The 20,118-nt window shown below is 47.1% G+C and overlaps 1 protein-coding gene across 6 annotated transcripts in view; it reads left to right on the top strand.

The window, feature by feature from the left end:
- Nucleotides 1–20,118, top strand: part of Pde10a (phosphodiesterase 10A) — a 440,519-nt gene that overhangs the window by 401,271 nt on the left and 19,130 nt on the right. For all 6 annotated transcript variants that reach the window (XM_075950945.1, XM_075950962.1, XM_075950955.1 and 3 more), the window contains 5 exons: nt 1,412–1,598; nt 12,758–12,900; nt 13,836–13,919; nt 16,342–16,492; nt 19,392–19,547. In XM_075950945.1, coding sequence (XP_075807060.1) covers nt 1,412–1,598; nt 12,758–12,900; nt 13,836–13,919; nt 16,342–16,492; nt 19,392–19,547 — 721 coding nt within the window. The remainder of the gene's footprint in view (nt 1–1,411; nt 1,599–12,757; nt 12,901–13,835; nt 13,920–16,341; nt 16,493–19,391; nt 19,548–20,118) is intronic.

Here is a 20,118-nt window from a genome sequence, read left to right as displayed (position 1 = left end):
GATGCCGAGACTGTTAGATGACAATGGTGTTTAGTTGATACATACTCATGACTCACATTGAAATCAGTATGATTGTCCGGAAGTCTTTCCTGTAGTTAATGATACATGTTAGACACACAGGACTGCATATAGAACCACAGCGGGATGCTAGTGATGTTTTACCAACAAGCTGAAAATACTAATAACCTTCCATTTCCCCAGACAAGCTTGCTTTTCCTTACACTGCTCAAATACAGAAATTATTGGTCATCATTTAAAAATCTTTATGTAAAATTGGGGAGTCAGACTATTGGAAAAATTTAAAAAAGCAGCCATCAGATTGAGGGGGATCCCGGCAAAGCATGTGACATCATCATCTTAGTATCCAGATTGTATGAGACCTCCCCATAAAGGGCAGGGTCTGTGGGGTGCTTCACCAGAAAGGACGCGTTCATGGCCACTCAGCACATGGAGAGTAAACAGGGCCCAGCAAGAGGCTTTCTAAAGCAGGTGGGAGGGGCAAGGATTGTTCAGCGAATGGGACCCTACCACTTTGCTGGTGGGAGCAGATCAGACAGCCCCTTGGGGAAACGGTGGTACAGTTTTGACCATGAGTGATCCTCCAGTCTACCCTACTCCTACACATACACCAGGAGAAACAAAATCATTTGTCCACAGAGAGACTCAGGTGCAAATATTCCCAACAGTTTTACTTACAATAGCCCGTAACTAGCTACTAACCAGTGACGTTGTCCAGTTAGTGGCGAATGTATACATGAAATGCGCCACCAGTAGAGACCTGGATGGTTTATAAACATAACAGGTAGAGAAGGGAAGCCCCCGGGCTGGTTCTGTGAGTGGTTCTGGGCAACCCAAAGCATCTCCTCAGATCAGGAATCAGCAAACCCTCCACTCTGAAGGGCGTGCATGCTACTGAGGAGTTTTGGTTCACGATGAGTGTGTTTGTATACCACTTGGGTGATAGGCATGGTGGCAGAGTCCTGCTCTCAACCTTAATGTGAATATTCCCATTTAAAATAGCAAGTTACCAGTCTCATAAATATGACCAGGTTAAGAGGAAGACACTGTTTACCAGACTTCCTGCACTCTCTCCTGAATCACCTACCTTGTCTATTTACTTAATAATCCCGATGCCGAAAGCCCAGTTGATAGGCCAGGAGCCTCCAGTAGAAAACCATTGTAAACAAGATTGAACAAGCTTGGATCTTCGTGAAAATATTTCAACAAAACGCTTTCATTTTTGCACCATCTCAAATCCTCAGTGCCGTTCCAACACACACACACACACACACACACACACACACACACACAAGCTACAAGAGCTATGTTGAGATTCATGGTGATTGGCATTCATTGTCTTTACCGCTGATATTTCATGCTGGTGACAGAACTGTCCCTTCTGTTTCCACAGGGAAGTCGACTTGTACACGGGCTACACCACCCGGAACATTCTGTGCATGCCCATCGTGAGCCGCGGCAGCGTGATCGGCGTGGTGCAGATGGTCAACAAGATCAGCGGCAGTGCCTTCTCCAAGACGGACGAGAACAACTTCAAGATGTTTGCCGTCTTCTGTGCTCTGGCCTTGCACTGTGCTAACGTAAGCGTGCCTCTGGACTCGGTGCAGCCTTCGCGCCCAGTGCTTGCTTTTGTTCATGTCTGTTTCCTGCTCATGCCTGCTTTACAAAGGACCTCACGGTGCCTGAGGAAAACTATCTCCTGAGGCTGTGAGCAGATCTCAAGGTGTGAGTTTGTTCAGAAAGAATTGTTCACGTACTGATAGAGCACGAAGCACTGGCCTTGCGGCTCATGTCTGCTGGGAAAGGGGAAATGTTGCCTGGTATTTGTCATACATGGTAGTCTAGGGAGTCTTTGCTAAGCGGGAGCAGCCACTCATGTCTCCCTGCTGGCCAAGGAAGGTCTGCTTATGAGGAAACTCAGGGTTCAGTTGAATGCGTGTATGTAACCGTCATGAATGACACCCTCTAGTCCTCTTGGCCACTCTGTCCTGTTCCTGAGGAATAAAATGAGGCTTAGTTTATGCTCTGAAATTTATCCTCTATCTTCTGTGTTACTATAGGGTTGGGCATGTAATGATCCATAAACTAATAATCCTATAATGGCATTTGGTGCTGCATTTAGGGAAACTGTGGACCTCTTACTGAGCAGTCTCACCAGCGGGACTTAACAGGATACCACTTTAGTAACTTAGAATGTTTGGAGGAATGGGATTGAGTCATTGGGGCATCTCACCTAACCCAGTCGTGCTGACCTCCCAAAGAGGCAGGTTCTGTGTGCCTCCGCAACCCGGCACAGTTCACACCCTCTGCTCCTAGGATGGGGCAGCTTGCCTTCGAGGGGTGTGAAGGATATACACCAGAGTGGCTGCAATTCATTTTAATTTCTATTGCCGAGATGCTTCTCCTTACTAAAATCTTAAAAAAAAAAAGAAACCACACATTACTCTCCTCTTGGCCTGCCGAGGCTCTCACTGGCTGTGTCTCACATCAGAGAGAAGAGCACTTCCGGGTGCCTCACAAAGCATCCTCATAAGCCAAATGGAGAGGAGCAGAGCTCTTGCTGTGGGCTCCTTGGAGCCCAGCTCCATGCCTTTGCAGCTGTGGAGGAAAGGTCCAGGGCCCGAGTGTGGACATCGCTCCCGGGCTCTCCTGGCGCTTTCAGAGCAGTTACCCTTGCTGTGTTGAGCATGTTTTCAGTAGGAACGCTACCTTGCTGCATGCCTGCCCCAAGCAGGTAACCGGACAATGTCAGCTCCCTCCCTCCCCCCCTGAAAGTTCTGCTTCTTTCTGAAGAACACTCGTGTTTATTAAGATCATAGATAGGAAATGACTTTGTGAGTTATAAAGCAGCCTGCAGTTGTTGGCTCTCACTAAGTCTAGATGCATGCGAACCTGGGAACTCAGAGGAGTTTTGCTCCTGAACGAAGAGCCCATAGACCCATAATGGCTTCTAACCTGCGTGTGCGTGCCTCTGTGTGTGTGTGTGTGTGTGTGTGTGTGTTGTTTTGTATGTATGTGTGTGTATGTGTGTGTGTGTGGTTTGTAGCCAGGTTCTGTGGTCCTTTTGGATTGTGGTACATGTTCACGAGAAGAGGCAGGCTGCAGGACCATACTAACACTAAATATGCTTTTATTCTCTTTAGTTTATCTTTGGGTGTATCAGGCTTCATCCTGCTGATGGAACCAAAGGGCTTGTCTGGTCAGCAGCACCTACATTTCATCTCTCGAGCTAACTGATCATTAAAAGTACTTCCAGGGGAAAACAACCATTTTGAAAGGCTAGGAGTCTTTGAAATTAGTAGAATCAATTAGTCTTTACAAGCCTTGTGGTTTTAAAGAGGCTTTCAGTGGAAGAGTTGAGCACGGGCCTGGAACAGGGAGGCCCTGAGAATAGACTGACTTTGTGCCTTTTGGGTCAATCGATTCTCCACACCTTGGAGGTATGGGGAAATCACCTTTGTGCTGGGGAGATACCACGTGATGGGCATTGTTCTGGACAGTTGACATATAAAAACCCCACCTCACAACCATCATGTGGGTGACTCCACCGTGCTAAGAGAAGCTGGACATGCGCAGTTTGTATTTGAACAAGGTATCTGAGGCAGCAGGGCAAGTGTGAGACAGAGTCAGGCATGAATGACAGGCCCCCTCTGTCCTTCTCAAGTTCCACAACTTGTATTCAGCACAGCCCTTTACCCAGCATCCTGTAGGAAGACCAACATCAGGGAGTGATGTTAAGGGCTGACACCAAGCCCTAGAGCCTGGGTTCTGAGGGTAGGGTGGGGAGAAATGACTCTTACAAGTGCTCAAGTTGTCCTCAGGCCTCCACAGGTGTACCAAGGTACACACACACATATACCCCAACCAAAAGGAATAAATAAATACATGAATGCAAAGAAAGGAGTGACATTATGTACCACATAAAATACATAGCACATTAGCTGGGCGGTGGTGGCGCACGCCTTTAATCCCAGCACTCGGGAGGCAGAAGCAGGCGGATCTCTGTGAGTTCGAGACCAGCCTGGTCTACAAGAGCTAGTTCCAGGACAGGAACCAAAAGCTACGGAGAAACCATGTCTCGAAAAATAAAAAACAAACAAAAAAAACATAGCACGTGGCCTTTAGCAGGGTTTAGTAGAGTTCTCTAGAGACAGAATGAAAAAGGAGCACAAAGTGACAGATATTACCTGAGAGACAGGACTTGGCAGAACTGGTTTAGGCAATGATAGTGGCTGTGCAGTCCCAGGACAGCCTTAAGCTGCAGATCGCAAGGAGCGCAAGCCGAGTTCAAAGGACTCAGAACCAAGGACAGCGATGGCATGACTCTCAGTCTAGCTGGAGGCCTGAGAACTTGAGGGCTGCAGTTGTTAGTGCTGGAGTCCAAAGCCTGGAACCCGGAGCTGTGGTGTCCAAAGACCCAAGGGAGCCTCCGAGAGGCAGCTACAGAGGGAGGGACCCAAGGGAATCTCCAAGAGGGAGCTAGAGAAAGAGGGGATTATGAGGTGGGAGGGAGATGGAAGGAGATGCTGGGGTGGAGGTTCATTTGAGTGAGTGGATCTTCTGAGAACAGCACCCATCTACAGAAGCACCCTCAAGGACTCACTAACCAGAAATGCCTTCCAAGTCCTGGCTATCCCATGGGTTAAGGTGACACTTCACCCTAAACACCACAGTGCTTATGGGCGATTTTTACAGAAGTGGGTGTGGTTAGAGTTCAGAATAAGCCTTCATGAACAGCATGGAAAACAGGACAGAGATGACAAAGACTTTGGAATAGAGAGACAGTTTGACAGTCAGGATGAAGTTAATATGATGATGTTAAGTGTAGATACTAGCCTGGCTGCTGTGTGGAGTTTTGAAGAATCCTGTGTACCCTCAGCAAAGGCTTTAGAGAAATGCCTGTGGTCGATCTTACGCGATAACTTAATAAAGCTGGCTTCTAACGTGCAAACTTTGTCAGTACTGTGATAGCACACATGGATAGGCACAGACTCACGGCCAGGCACACACAGATAGGCACAGACTCATAGCCAGGTGTAGTGATGAGGTGGCTGGCCTGCTTTTCGTCCCACCGGGCTCCCACACGGCTAGCTTTACACTCGAAATAACAACACGGAAACTGTATTCTTTTAAACACTGCCTGGCCCATTATATCTAGCCTCTTTTTGGCTAACTCTCACATCTTGACTAACCCATTTCTAATAATCTGTGTAGCACCACGAAGTGGTGGCTTACCGGGAAGGATTCAGCATGTCTGACCTGGCAGCTGGCTCCATTGCATCTGACCTCACTTCCCTTCTTCCCAGCATTCTATTCTGTCTACTCCACCCACCTATGTTCTGACCTATCAGGCCAAGCAGTTTCTTTATTAATTAACCAATGAAAGCAACAGATAGACATATGACCTTCCCACATCAGCCAGGCACACACGGATAGGCACAGACTCACAGCCGGGCACACCCTTGTCAGTGCTGTGATGCCAAACATGGACAGGCACAGACTCATAGCCATGCACACCCTTGTCAGTGACAAACACGTATAGGCACAGACTATGGGCAGGCATATCCACAAAATCTAGACCCAAATCCCTGTATATTCACAGATTGCACACACGCACACACCCTTCTCCAAATTTGTCAGGACAGAGAAATCAAGTGTGAGTTGGGTTCTGATGTTTCATCTCTAAGCTATGACATGTATGGCAAGTGTTAGCAGGTGTTCATTCTATACATAGGAGTTGAGTACTCATCCATTTTAGATATGATGCTAGGGACAGTCACCAGCCCCTGAGTCTCGGGAAATAAATCCACCCCCTCCCCGTGTGTGTGTATGTGTGTGTCACTAGACTCCAAAACCTGGACGATGGTCCAGTCTGTGTCTTTTATATCTGTTAACAATCTCTAGCCCCTGAAGCCTAGGCACAGTGATATCCCATAGGTTTACACAGATGTATGTGAGTGTCACCTGCTACTGAACGCAGGGCAGTTTTCCATTCCTTAATTGATCTGTGAGGGGTTTCCAAAGCACACACTTTGTAGTGGCCGTGGCTTTTCCTTCAGGTGTCGTTCTCTGTGTCCTGCCGGTCACTCTCTGATCACTTTCTGAATTCTCAGTGTGTGCTGCGTCACTCGAGACAAGACAGCTGTCCCCTTCAATGCTTGCTTTGAGGCTCTTTTGTTTTTGTTTTCTAAACAACAACAACAAAAAGAAAACCTTATTTAACTTAGCCAAAGCCTCTGAGCCTCGTTTTCCCCATGGGCAAGTGATGCTATAGCGTCCCCTAGGATTGGTCTTAGTGCTGTAGATGCTGATGTCTGGCTTCTTAGTCTCCAGCAGATCTAGTCTGCTCCTTTGCTTTCTAGTCTAAGCAGCTCTGGTACCATATCTTAGGAAATATCACTACAGATGGTTTTACGGAATACCAATTCATTCTTTAATGGCAGCCGGACAGGCTAGGCTAAACTGCCTTTCAGGAAGATGGGAACTGGAGGCTGAGATTGAGGATCTGCTGGAAAATATCACGAGAAAGGTTGCAGAAGGACTGTTGATATCCGTTCCAAGACAAACACTCCCAGGAGGGAAGTCAGCAGTTCCTTCTGTATTCATGCTTTGTCTTGGTTTCAGATCAAGGGCAAGGTGTTCAGGAAGTTCTCACATGTGCCCTACCCCATCTGAGCAGGAGAGGAACAGTTCTGTTTCTAGCGCTTCAGAGTGTGCTGGGGCCTGTCATTAGGAAAGACATTTCAGATCCTCCCGCCCAGGGTGAAGACGAGAAATATCCCAGTTGTCTGACTTTGTACCATGGCCATGTCCACGAACCAGAGGCTGTTAGCTTCAGGAGAGAACGCCGGGTTCTGTGGGTTGGGGCAGCGTCGTTCAGTTTCTAGGGCGTCCCTCCTTTGCTCGTCTCCTTACTTCCTGTATTTCCTACTCATTTTTTCATCCATTTGCTCCTTCCAGTTTATCTTGGATAATTGCTGTGGGCATTCTATTCCCAGGACTGCTTCTTTATTCTTGCATGTACCCCAGGCCCGGACTGTTTGGAGCCCATTTGAAAGTCCTATGCGTCCGTGAGTAGCATAAGCTTCAGAACCCCAGCTTCCAGTTGTCCTGTCTAGGTCTCCACACCCTCATTGCCTGAGGACGGTTTTGCATCCTGAGCTCCATACAGCCGCAGCTCTTTCTGCATGTCACTTGTTCTGCTGGGGCCTTCATTCCCAGAGCCCCACAGCCACCTCTGCTGGTGTGGGGTTCCATTGGCCTGCTGTGACACAAGTTTCTTATTCTGCACAGGATTTGTCTGGTCTTAAGATTTGCGAAGAGAATCCGTTTCATATCAATAACGATATCATTTAATGCTATTGAAAAATACCGTACTGAAAATGCCTATTTTAAGAAATATTTACTATCATTTGAAATGCAAATTAAATCAATGGGAGAAAGTGTGCTTAGCTTATATTAGTGAATGTGTTTGAATCTCAGACCTCCCCAGAGTTAATCCAACAGTAACGTGGCGTGACCCAGGCCTAGCAGTGAGTCCTCGGTGTGGTGTTTCCTGATGTCTGTGGTGTATTTCCCACTACAGGCAAATGCCGGCTCCTCACAGGAAGTATTAGACAGTTGCTCCTGCCTGATGGTACAGGACATCACTGCTGTGCAGGAGTTGTTAGACTCTTCTTGACCATCATTAGAGGAGGATACAGCAGTCCTGGGGAGTGAACGGCATGCCGAGCTGAGAGTCATCTGAGACCAATACAGAACCTTAACAGCTTCTGGTACTAAGACCCGCACTGTCACCAGCCAGTGACATCAGCCCTTCCCAGCCTCCTGTGATTGGTTGGTCACTAAAGTGCGCTCACTTCACAGGTGGGGACCTGGGTAAGATAACTGAGGGTCCTGCCTACATGATTGCAGTCAGTTAACGGCAAAGATATTCTACTCAGGGAGATGACTCCAGAATTCACACTCTCTAGAACTGCTCCTCCCTGAGGTGACGAGGGGTCTACTATGGCCACTAAAGACTTGGTGCCTTCTAATTAGCCCATCTGTGAGCACCACAGGACTGTCATGTGGGTTTAGCACATAGATGGTTAGCTCTGAACAGCAACCAGCCAATGGTTTCTTTCTGCTAAGAAGCCAGGTTCCAAGTTATAAAGCATAAAGGTTGTACTTTTAGTTTATAGTAGAGTGAGGCCACACTCACGTTCTCAGGTTGTCTCAGGTTGGGGTTGTGAGGACCTGTGCCCATTCCCTGTCCTGGTTCTGAGGACCTGTGCCCATCCCCTGTCTTGGTTCTGAGGACCTGTGCCCGTCCCCTGTCCTGGTGCTGATGGGGCATCTTTGCCTGTCCCCTGTCCTGGTTCTGAGGACCTGTGTCTGTCCCCTGTCCTGGTTCTGAGGACCTGTGTCTGTCCCCTGTCCTGGTTCTGGGGACATGTGCCTGTTCCCTGTCCTAGTTCTGAGGACCTGTGTCTATCCCCTGTCCTGGTTCTGAGGACCTGTGTCTGTCCCCTGTCCTGGTTCTGAGGACCTGTGTCTATCCCCTGTCCTGGTTCTGAGGACCTGTGTCTGTCCCCTGTCCTGGTTCTGAGGACCTGTGTCTGTCCCCTGTCCTGGTTCTGAGGACCTGTGTCTGTCCCCTGTCCTGATTCTGATGGGTCATCTGTGCGGACTTCCGTGTTAGACCAACAGCCGTTGCTGCTTCTTAAAGTCTCTTCTGCTATGAAAGGTTCCAAGATTAATTCCCAGTGATTGTATATAGACGGCTGATGGAGCACTGAAGAGACATACAGTCATCTGTCTTCCTTATTCACAGTGAGGGCCTGGATTATATCATTCCCTGATGTTCACATGGAAGGCTATTTACCAAATGAAAAGATGTATACAATCCCCAAAACTCATTTATTTCTGCATGACATTAAACTCACTTATGTTGTAGCTAATTTTAGAGTAAGCACAACATAAAATGAGTAAAAATATAAATAAAATCATATGCTCTAATGTATTGGCATTAGAGCTTTTTAAATGAAAAAGATGACAGAAATCTTCAACCAGATTGCAGGCCACCAGTTTGTAAGAGACTCCTAGGTTGTGACCCAGTGTAGCTGCCTTTACCTGCCTCCCCAATATGCAATCACAGTGGGCTACAGGGCATGCCAAACAATGCCAAACACTGACAATCCCAACGATGTTGCCCTTCCTGCCCGAGCCTGGGTCATCTCTAGGGCCAACAGCCAGGAGGAGTTCATGAGGTTTGGGAGGAAGCAAAGGGAGCATTTGCTTGAGTTTTCTGGTGAATGATGTGGGTGGAGCATCATGCTGTGCTCTTTGGCCATAGAAGAGCTTGCTCTCCCGAAGCTCACATGCAGCACAGTCCTGTCCTGTCCAGGGTGGCGGCTGTCCTCTGACACCTAGGAGGAGGCAGTGGGCTGCGCAGCAGTCGGCGTTGGTAAACACTGTTGGAAGCTCCCCTTCAGCCTTGCTTTCACCTGTGTGCCCTTCCCGCTGCCCATGGGTGTGTGGTTTGTCCGCACTGCCTGGGCCATGTGTTGACTTTTTACATTATTCACACATTTCCTTGACAAAAAAAAGACATGTTTCAAATTTGCTGTCCTCTCCTGACAAATGAGCCAATATTTTGACATTTAAAAGATAATATTTAAAGGAATAAGCAATATTTCAGAAGTTTCTGGCACCATTAATACCAATGAGAAAATATGTAGTTGTTCCAAAAAAGGCAGAACACTCCCTCTCTCCCCTGCTCTCTCTCTCCCACTTTCTTCTCTCCTCTCTGTCTCTGTCTGTCTGTCTCTCTCTCTCTTTTCTCATTCTGTAATGCAGCATGGACAGGTAATTTCCAGGCTCAATCCATTTAGTGTTTGGTAAGCCTCATATATCTGGATGGATATCTTGTTTTCTAGATTTGGAGATTTTTCTTTTATGATTTTATTGAAAATATTTTCTGTGCCTTTGGCATGGAGTTCTCTATCCATAACCATGATTCCTAGGTTTGATCTGTTCATGGTGTCCCAAGTGTCTCATGTGTTCTGTTACATGTTCTTTGTTTTCACCTTACTGTTCTCCTTGACTGAATAACCCCACCCCTCCCCCCTGTCTCCAGGATTCCCAGTCTGTGCTGTAAACAAGCTGTGCTCTCAGCGAGGCCCGCACTGAGCTTCTCATTTGGCTTGTTGAATGTCTCATTTCCAGCTCTATTCCACTTTTATTTTTCTGCAGTATTTCTCTCCCTTTATTGAATCCTAATTTTGCATCTTGAATTGACTTACTTTTTTCCCTAGGCTGCTTGTTTGTGTTCTACTAGAATTCATTCAGAGATTCATTCCTGTCTTCTTTAGATTCATTTAGACATTTTTGTTCTCATTAAATTCATTGACATATTTATGATTGTTCTATTTGTTTTTGGATTCTTGGTGATTTATTCCAAGTGGTTTTCATTAGGGACCATTACAATGGGATTGGTAGTTTTGGGGGCAGACATTGTCCCTGGTTTTTGCTGTCACATTTTGTGTTGTGTTTTGTGCATCTAGAACTTGGTCAATCACATCTGTGGCATGAATTGCTGGCCCAGTTGCATCGACTGGCCATTTGGGTCTGACTTTGGTGTCACCATGTCACAGTAGGAACCTAAGGATATATAAGGTCCTGGAGTTGTGTTTTTGTGGACTCGGACAGGCGCTGCTGATGCCAGTCTGAGCCTGGGGAGAGGGTCCTGGGGCCAAGTGTCTCTGATCTAACCCAGGTCTCAGCCAAGCTCGGGATGGGCTAGGAGGAGGTCTGTCTGTGGTCAGGTGTCTGTGACCTCACACAGATGCTGCTCTCAGAGTGGTAGCCTAGGCCTGGGATGACACCACTTCCTGTAAATTTTATGGAACATAATGACAGAAGTGCATTCATAATCATTTCAGAAATTGATAAGAATTCTGTACCAACCACAAGCCAAAAGTAATTGAATCTTTTTTAAATGAAACTTGTCAGCCACTCACACAACGGCGGTCTTCACACAACACAATCTACAATATGCTAATGTGGTAGTGACATACCACAATGCTTCAAACATTGTCTTTTCTTCCCACCATTAATCTATCGTGTTTCTATGAGAGCAGATGTGCCATCACACACAGAGCCACGTAGGTAGTTGGTGTGTTGGGAGCCAAGACTCCAGTGAGGGTGTGTGATGCTTCCCAGAGAAACTCATTAACAAACACCTCGGATTCAGAGGCATTCGAATCATAATGGAATTTTCCACTGCTGTGTGTTATAGCAGCATATTGTGTGTTACAGCTTCACTCAGTTACTTGACCCCATATGGGGTCACATCCCAGTCTCCAGAGCTGTGTGGTCCAGCAGAGATTGCTAAGAACTGTGCCAAGTAGTTTTAAATCATGATATAAAAGATATACTGATCCTTGATGCCTCTCATCACCATTTATATCATTACCTAGATGTAGTAAGGAGGCCGCTTGCTCATTTCCTGGCTGCCCAGACTCCCAAAATAACCACACATAAACTGTATTAACTAAAGAACTGCTTGACCAATTATTTAAGCATATTGCTAGCTACATCTTGAATTAACCCATCTCCATTATTTTATATTTTACCACGAGGCTCATAGCCTACCAGCAAGGTTTCAGCATGTCTGTCTCTGGCGACAGCTCCAGGGCTTCTCTTCACTCCATCTCCTTTCTCCCAGCATTCAGTTTAGTCTTCCCCACCTACCTAAGTTCTACCCTAGCAACAGGTCAAGGCTGTTTCTTTATTCATCAATGATATTCACAGCATACAGAGGGGAATCCCACATCACCTAGATGATGAACATAACCTCGAGTATAGAAAACAAGCTGTCCTATACTCATGTTACACCCAAGTGTGAAGTATTGGAGAAGCATTAATTACACACATTAACTTTTTGAAGGGTTCGCTTTTCCCCTATAGTGTCCACATACTCCCACAGAGTTACAAATTCACACATGTAAACATTGTCCTTTTTACTGGCTCCATTGCTTTTTAAATTTTATCTCACAATATTTTATATTGGTGTATAAATATTTATAAAACTATATTTGCACGCATATAAGTACACATGGTCTTACTAATGCAACAGGAGAGGAAGCTGCTCTTGCTTTATTTTCAAGTCCCCTCCCCACCTCTCTCTCAAGATGAGTCACCAGCACAGGCTAGGGGCAAGCACTCAGCCCCACGTATGTGCCAAGCCCTCAATTGTCCATTAGCGTAGTCCCCTGTTCATGTGTCTACTCCACCGGCATGGTAGTGTGCATCATAAAAACATGTTATAGGTTTGGATTCATTGCTCCAAAGCTGGCAAAACTCCAAATTCACTTAAGAAAAGAAAAAAAAAACATGCAATTAAATCAGGGAAAGAAATACAATCCTCTCAAGGAAGCCAGTTTGGGTATTCTTGGTGACATGTAATTTCAACGTGTTTGTTTTAACAGGTATAGAAGGGTCATAGATCTTAGTCATTTGTTTACTGATAATACACGCACATTTGATTTTTAACTCTTTTATTACTAACATAAACATGTAGTAGAGGACATTCTAGAAAAGATAAATGGTGATGTGTGGTGAGAAGATATTTGTTAAGGAAGATGTAACTCAGACAAGTGTTGTCCCTTCAAGGTTGTGTGTGTACACAGCTCCAGTGTGTCTCAACTGTGAGCCCCAGAGAATCTCCCCCACTCACACCCCTCTTGCCTTGCAGATGTACCACAGGATCCGCCACTCAGAGTGCATCTACAGGGTTACCATGGAGAAGCTGTCCTACCACAGCATCTGTACCTCAGAGGAGTGGCAAGGCCTCATGCAATTCAACCTGCCTCCACCCATCTGCAGAGAGATCGAGCTGTGAGCTTTTCATGCTGTTTTCACTGAACTAACGCCAAGCCGATGGCGGAGTCAGAACCACGGTTACCGTGGGATTGTCCTGTGTGGTTTTTACATGGTGCTCCTTCTGCTTGCCTTAAGTAGCAACTCTGAAAGTGAAACCCTGTGTAGTGACCCAAGCCTGCAACACCAGTGCTTGGGAGGCTGAGGCAGCAGGTTCAGAGCTCCAGGCCAGCCAGGGGTGTACAGTGAGTCATTGTCACAGAACTAAATTTGAAACCAGTAACCTAAACGCTGACATTTCTTATTGCTCTGTCATACATTCCAAATGGCATATGAAGGAATTTAGTAATAATTTGTTTCGTCTTTGCACATTTGTTCTCCAGTGTGTGGCTAACACACTTCAAATCTAGAGAAGCAGGGCCTTGTGGTGCTTGTGTGCCTGTGGCAGCCACCCTGTCCCCAAACTGGCGTTCACCTTATGATTGGAAATATACGCCTTTGCCACACCGCTTACTCTGGTCGGGGGTTAGTGATTACATTAGCAAACAAGAACACAGTTATTGTGTGGTGACCGGTGGTTACGGGTATTGAATTCGTGTTTCAGCTTAGATGGAAGGCTGTTACTGATAAGGTCCTCTGGATGATACACACACACACACACACATGCACACTACTATATATATATTGCCCTGGTGACAACTGTGTCCCCTGGATGGTGTGCTATATATATATATTAGGGTCAGTTACCCTGGTGGCACCTGTGTCAGCTGTTTTAACAGAAGACTCTGTAGGGTGCCCGTAGGAACCCTCCAGGTGTGGCAGGGACGGCAGAGGCGGGGGCAGATCACCATGTCCTTTGACTGTTGGGGCGGATGAGAGGGTATATTGATATTCATGCCTGCCGTGCTCAATCCGATTACACCTAATGATCCGCTATTCTCCTCCCATTTCAGATTCCACTTTGACATCGGTCCTTTCGAGAGCATGTGGCCTGGGATCTTTGTCTACATGATCCACCAGTCTTGCGGGACATCCTGGTATGCGCGACCTGTGCGATTCCTTTAGAATGTGGGGGTGACCTACTTAGCCCACCTGTACCTAACCAGGTTCTTTGTATAGTGATGGGAAACTATGACATTTTAATAGGCATTCAAATACAAATCGACTTTTCCAAATACTTCAGGGACTGTCGACTTCCTGGCCTCTTTGTCTGTAGGCATAGCGGACAGCTGTCTAGGCTTTGTCCTGGACACAGGTAACCGAGATGTAATGCTAGCATGTCTTATCACTCTGTCACACATCCCAAGTGGCATTTAGTGTCATTTAGGCTGTGTAGTGGAAGAGGCAGGATCTACACTTAAAGTAGTGCGTTGGAATAGCACCTGCCTGTAGCATCCTCTTTGAGGTCCACATGTATCTGTTAAGTGAGGCACAAAGGAGACATCTCTCAGGGAATGGGACAGCGACCACAGGCTGTTAACCCTCTCCATCTGCCCTGTCCAGCGTAGTTCCGTGACCTCGTGTGTGATGGTTTACATCTTACTCACACAGGTCCAGAGCACAAGAATTGCATTCGCTTGTTTTCCGTATGTTGAGGTTTGCATTAACCCGTGTGCAGAGACCTTTAGTTTCTCTGGAATGACACTGTCTGTCTTCTTCAGCTATGGGTCTTCTCTTCTCTTATCAGTAGCAGCTTTGGGACTGGCAGTTGAGGGTGTGGCTGGAAGTCATTAGAAACTGGACCTTTCCATTCAGGGACGGTGAAGGATTTAATGGGGGGCACATAAGCTGTGCATACTCCAAGCTTTATGAACTCTTTGTCTTTTAATCTGCCTGAGATATATTTTGAGAGTTGTAGGGTCTCAATTAAGAAAAAAATAATAATCCAGTAACAGGGTGTACAATAACATGAGTGTCCTCCTCCTTCGTGTACTGTGTGAAGAGATTTGGGTGTGGCTCTTTTCTGCTTGTAACATAAGCATACCTTAATGCCCTGCATTCGCCCTGAAAGCCTAGTCAGGTGCAGAGTTTTGTAATATGTGCTGGCATTTGTGGGTCTGAGTGTGCCTCTTAGAGGCCAGGAGGATGCTGTGCGTGGCTGTCCGAGCCCTCTGCAGCACAGGCAATGCTTGTAAACACAAGGAGCTCATTCGGGGTAAGCAGGGTAGACGGCAGACTGACTGGCAGAATGGGCCTATCAGAGTTGGGCTTGGTTCTTCTGCTGCGTTCTGGTCTTAGAAGGAACAAGGAGTGGAAGAGACTACAGAGCTCATGGTCAGCCAGGAGGGAACCCATAGGTGTGAGAGGGGGTCCACAGGTGTGTGAGGGGGCCCACAGGTGTAAGAGGGGAGCTTACAGGTGTCTGGGGTGATCTACAGGTGTGTGAGGGAGCCTACAGGTGTCTGGGGTGATCTACAGGTGTGTGAGGGAGCCTACAGGTGTGTGAGGGAACCTACAGGTGTATGAGGGGGCCCATAGGTATATGAGGGGGCCTACAGGTGTGTGAGGGAGCCTACAGGTGTCTTGGGTGATCTACAGGTGTGTGGGAGCCCATAGGTGTGTGAGGGAGCCTACAGGTGTGTGAGGGAACCTACAGGTGTATGTGGGGGCCCATAGGTATATGAGGGGGCCTACAGGTGTGTGAGGGAATCTTCAGAAGTGTGGGGAAGCCCATTGGTGTGTGAAGGAGTTCAGAGGTATGTGGAGGATTCTAAGGTGTGTGAGAGGTGTGTGGAGGATTCTAAGGTGAGTAAGGGATTCTACAGGTGTGTGAGGAGGGCCACAGGTGTGTGAGGGGATCCACAGGTATGTGAGGAGATTTACAGATATGCGGGAGAGTCTACAGGCATGTAAGGGAGTTCATGAATGTGTGAGGTAATCCACAGATGTATGGGAGAGCCTACAGGTGTTTGAGGGATTCCACAGGTATGTGAGGGAGTCCACAGGTATGTGAGGGATCCCACAGGTGTGTGAAGGAGTCCACAAATGTGAGAGGGAGCCCACAGGTGTGTGAGGGATCCCACAGGTGTGTGAGGAAGCCCACACGTGTGAGAGGGAGTCCACAGGTGTGAGAGATCTCACAGGTGTGTGAGGGAGCCCACATGTGTGTGAGGGAGTCTACATGTGTGTGAGGGAGCCTACAGGTTTGTGAGAATCCCACAGGTGTGTGAGGGAACCCACAGTGTGAGGGAGCAGGTGTGTGAGTGAGTCCACAGGTGTGTGAGTGAGTCCACAGCTGTGTGAGGGATCCCATAGGTGTGTGAGCAATCCAACAGGTGTGTGAGTGAGTCCACAGGTGTGTGAGCAATCCAACAGGTGTGTGAGCAATCCCACAGGTGTGTGAAGGATCCCACAGGTGTGTGAGGGGGCAGCTAGTGCACACATCAGCTAGATGCTCTCCTGGAATGTGTTATGCTATGCTGGTCTCGTCATAGTCATGACAGTCTCTTCTCCACACAGCTTTGAACTTGAAAAATTGTGTCGTTTTATCATGTCTGTGAAAAAGAACTACCGGCGGGTTCCTTACCACAACTGGAAGCATGCAGTCACAGTGGCACACTGCATGTACGCCATACTTCAGAACAACTACGGCCTCTTCACAGACCTCGAGGTGTGTGTGCACATCTATCAGAAAACGTCAGTGATGCGATGCCTACATCCAAGGGAGTTTATGGCATGAACTTAGCACCAGCACCCAGATACATATTACAGTTGATTGGAAATGTTGATCTAGGAATTTCAACTGTATTCAAATAATCCCTAGGGAAGTGTGTGTGTGTGTGTGTCTGTATCTCTGTGTGTGTCCTTTCTTTTTTATTAAAGCTGACAGGTCCTGCATGTATTTAACTGGGTATTTCTTTTCTTTGGGTTTTTTTTTTTTGAGACAGGGTTTTTCTGTGTATTCCTGGCTGTCCTGGAACTCACTTTGTAGACCAGTGTTGGGATTAAAGGCATGCACCACTACCACCCAGCTAGAGTGAATTTTTCTTGTTGCTCATATGCCCTGGCTAACCTAGACTTACCTGGATGATTTGAGACCACCAAGCATGTAGTGTAGTTAAGACATTAGTGACATCCGGTCTCCTCCAGCCTAAGGAAACAGGCTTTGAGGTACACAACCAGCTTCCCAGCCTTCACAATTTTAGAATCACAAATATCATCCATTCAGTGACCATAGCACACTCCCAGCCAAGTGCTGAGTGACAAGAATTAGTGCCCAGGTACCAGTGGTGCTACAACTAGACCCAGACTCTGAGCACATCCCTTTGGGCTCCCAGCCTGGTGGTGTCAGTGACACCACAGACCCAGGTATCTTTTCTCCCTGCAAAGCAGTGCCACGCTTCTGACTATAAAGGACAATACCGCCATCTATAATACACGGTCACACTCAAAACAGATCCACCCTATGCCCTTGCCACCCTGTCAGACCAAAGTCATAGATGAACCAGAAACTGTGGAAGGTGGGTTCCAGAAGTGGAATAAAGTACCACCTCAAACAGCAAAAAGCAGGTGGCTCAGGAGGTGAAAGTTGGCCGTGGAAGCCTGAGGACCCACACAAGCTGTGGGCATGGCCGTGCACAGTTTAACCCCAGCTCTGTGAGATGCAGAGACAGGAAGATTGCTAGGGTTTCCTGGACACCATCCTAGGTCCAGGTTCGGTGAGAGACCCCATCACTAAGAAATAAAGCAAGAAGTAATAGAGCAGGGTGTAAACAGAGACTCTGCTTTGCTTTCCTGGCTGCCCAGACACGAATAATCACACATGATCTGTATTAATTACAACACTGTTTGGCCTGTTAGCTCAGCTTCTTATTAACTAACTCTTACATCTTAAATTAGCCCATTTGTGTTATTTTATATTTTACCATGAAGCTCGTGGTTTGTTGCCTCTTGGTTCTTGGGACGCTACATGGTGTCTCCCTGACTTTGCCTTTTTTCCTCCGCTATCTCTGCTTGGACTTCCCACCTTGCTATATTCTGCCCTGCCATAGGCCAAAGGAGTTTCTTTATTAACCAGTGGTAATAAAACATATTTACAGCATACGGAGGGGAATCCCACATCAGCAGGGCATCCAATGTCCTTCCCTAGCCTTTACCCAGACACACAAATGTGTGTGTCCCCCTTGCACATCTGCTGTTGTCTCACACACAGGCATGAAAAGGAATAAACTATTCATAGTTGTTGCTCTTTTGTTGCCTAAAATAATCTTTAGCTTTAGCCAAATTTAACAAGATATTGTTGACTTCAATATATTTGAAAGATTCAAATGAAACATGTTTTTTGTTCATTTGACTAAGTTTCTGTCCTATTGAAATTTGCATTCTATTTGCGGAGACTTTCAGCTTTTTCCCCATTTAACTCCTTTTGCAGTGGTGCAGCTGTTCTAGGGTCACCGTGGCTGCCGCTCCCTCACCTGGCTTTGGGAACCTCTTTCCGCAGTTTCCTTAGAGCTGGAGTTCAGAATTGCCCAGACTCCTGCCTTCCTCTGTTCTCGCTTCCGCCATTTCCTTTCTCCATCCAAGGCCAGTTTGAGGCTCAGACAACTGCCTTCCCAATATTGACTCTCCCTTCACTGCTGTCACCCTTGGCTTCTGACAGTCTACTCACCTGCGCCACCTGCAGGATTCCCCACGCCTGCTGCTGGATTCCTTCATAAGGGTCACCCTTGACCCTTCTCTCTTTTCTTTCTACAGCCAGTCAAGAGAGCCCCCGGGGGGGGGGGGATGCCTGAAAACCGCATGCAGACTTGGCTGACGCCTTTAACACTTCCATCACTGTCCTGCTCTCACCGTCCTCTGCCTTCCCTTGATCACTGCAGCCCCTGCTACACATCCCTAGACAGTTTTCTAAAGCTGCCAGTTAGCTGCAGACACGACAATCCCGGAGTCCCCTCACTCTGCTCCTTGTCATTTAGAATATGACACTGTGTGAGGACCCTGTGCCCTGCCCTAGGTCTCCAGCGTGCTCCGGACCCAACTCAGGCCTGCTCTTCGACCATGATCTTAAGCCCCATCTTGCCTCCTCCCTTCTTCTCACAGGGCTCTGTTGCTGTCTGGCTCTTTCTGGGTCTGGCCCAGGCTGCTCTCTTCAGTATAAGTTTACCTCCTTTTGGTTTCATAGCATTTTTCTTATTCCAATACAGTGTGCTGTTTTCATTTGTCCTGTGTTCGCATGTGGTGTGTATTGGCTGAGAATGGCAATGGCCTTATTAGAACCAGGAGAACCCAAGCTGCCTGCCCCGTGCAAGACTGAGCTTGCCAGTGAGGCTTTAGTGCATTTGATAGCTCTTGCCCCTTCTCCAGAGTTCAAGAGGAAAACGCATTTGGCTTGTCAAGTTCACATGCAAAAAAACAAAGAACAGGATCCCCCAAAAGTGTGTGATTCCAAAGATTCCTACGAATTTGTATGTATCAGTGGCAGAAATGAATATAATGTGAGTAACCTGGGAGTCTCCCAGGTGTCCCCTTGTCATGTCTTAAACATGTCCACATTCTGTTATCTCTTCAAGCGCAAAGGCCTGCTAATTGCATGCCTGTGTCATGACCTGGACCACAGGGGCTTCAGTAATAGCTACCTTCAGAAATTCGACCACCCCCTGGCAGCACTGTACTCCACTTCCACCATGGAGCAGCACCACTTCTCCCAGACGGTGTCCATCCTGCAGGTAAGGTGCCAAGCTGCGGTGCTGGCGGGGGCGGTCTACACAATGCACTGTGCAGGCGGCAGCTGCAGTCTACTGTGCTGTCTTATCTTTAACGCAATTGCAAGTAGTTTTTTAGGATGCAGCATCCAAGATTGGTTTCTCTATATCCCATAGCCAGTGTGTGGTATCTTCTGTCGGAGGCCATAGAAATATATAGCATATGGCAATTGATAAATTCAGATGTCAGTCCACCAGAAGGTTGAGTCTGATGGAGGCTAATCCCGCCCAGGCAAGGCCTGTAGGATCATGGACTCTGGAAACTGCGGCTCACTCTTGCTAGAACAGCTTGGTGTCTCCCCAACACCTGCACTGTAGTGTGTCATCTCACGTGATGTGTATGTGAGACCTGATGGTCACATATAACGTGGATGGTCAGGAAGATGACTTTTCACTTAGCTATATAATTTTGGTATATAGAATATGTGCTGGGACATGCTTCATAACTAGATCTACCTGTCCCATGAGGACTGTGGACATGGAAAAGCCTGCTTTGTTGTTTTTCGCTCAGACTAACTGCATACAATTTGACCTC

Source organism: Microtus pennsylvanicus, chromosome 1, assembly GCF_037038515.1.
Source record: "Microtus pennsylvanicus isolate mMicPen1 chromosome 1, mMicPen1.hap1, whole genome shotgun sequence".
In the NCBI taxonomy this organism is placed as follows: domain Eukaryota; kingdom Metazoa; phylum Chordata; class Mammalia; order Rodentia; family Cricetidae; genus Microtus; species Microtus pennsylvanicus.
This window is presented reverse-complemented; position numbering and strand designations above follow the sequence as displayed.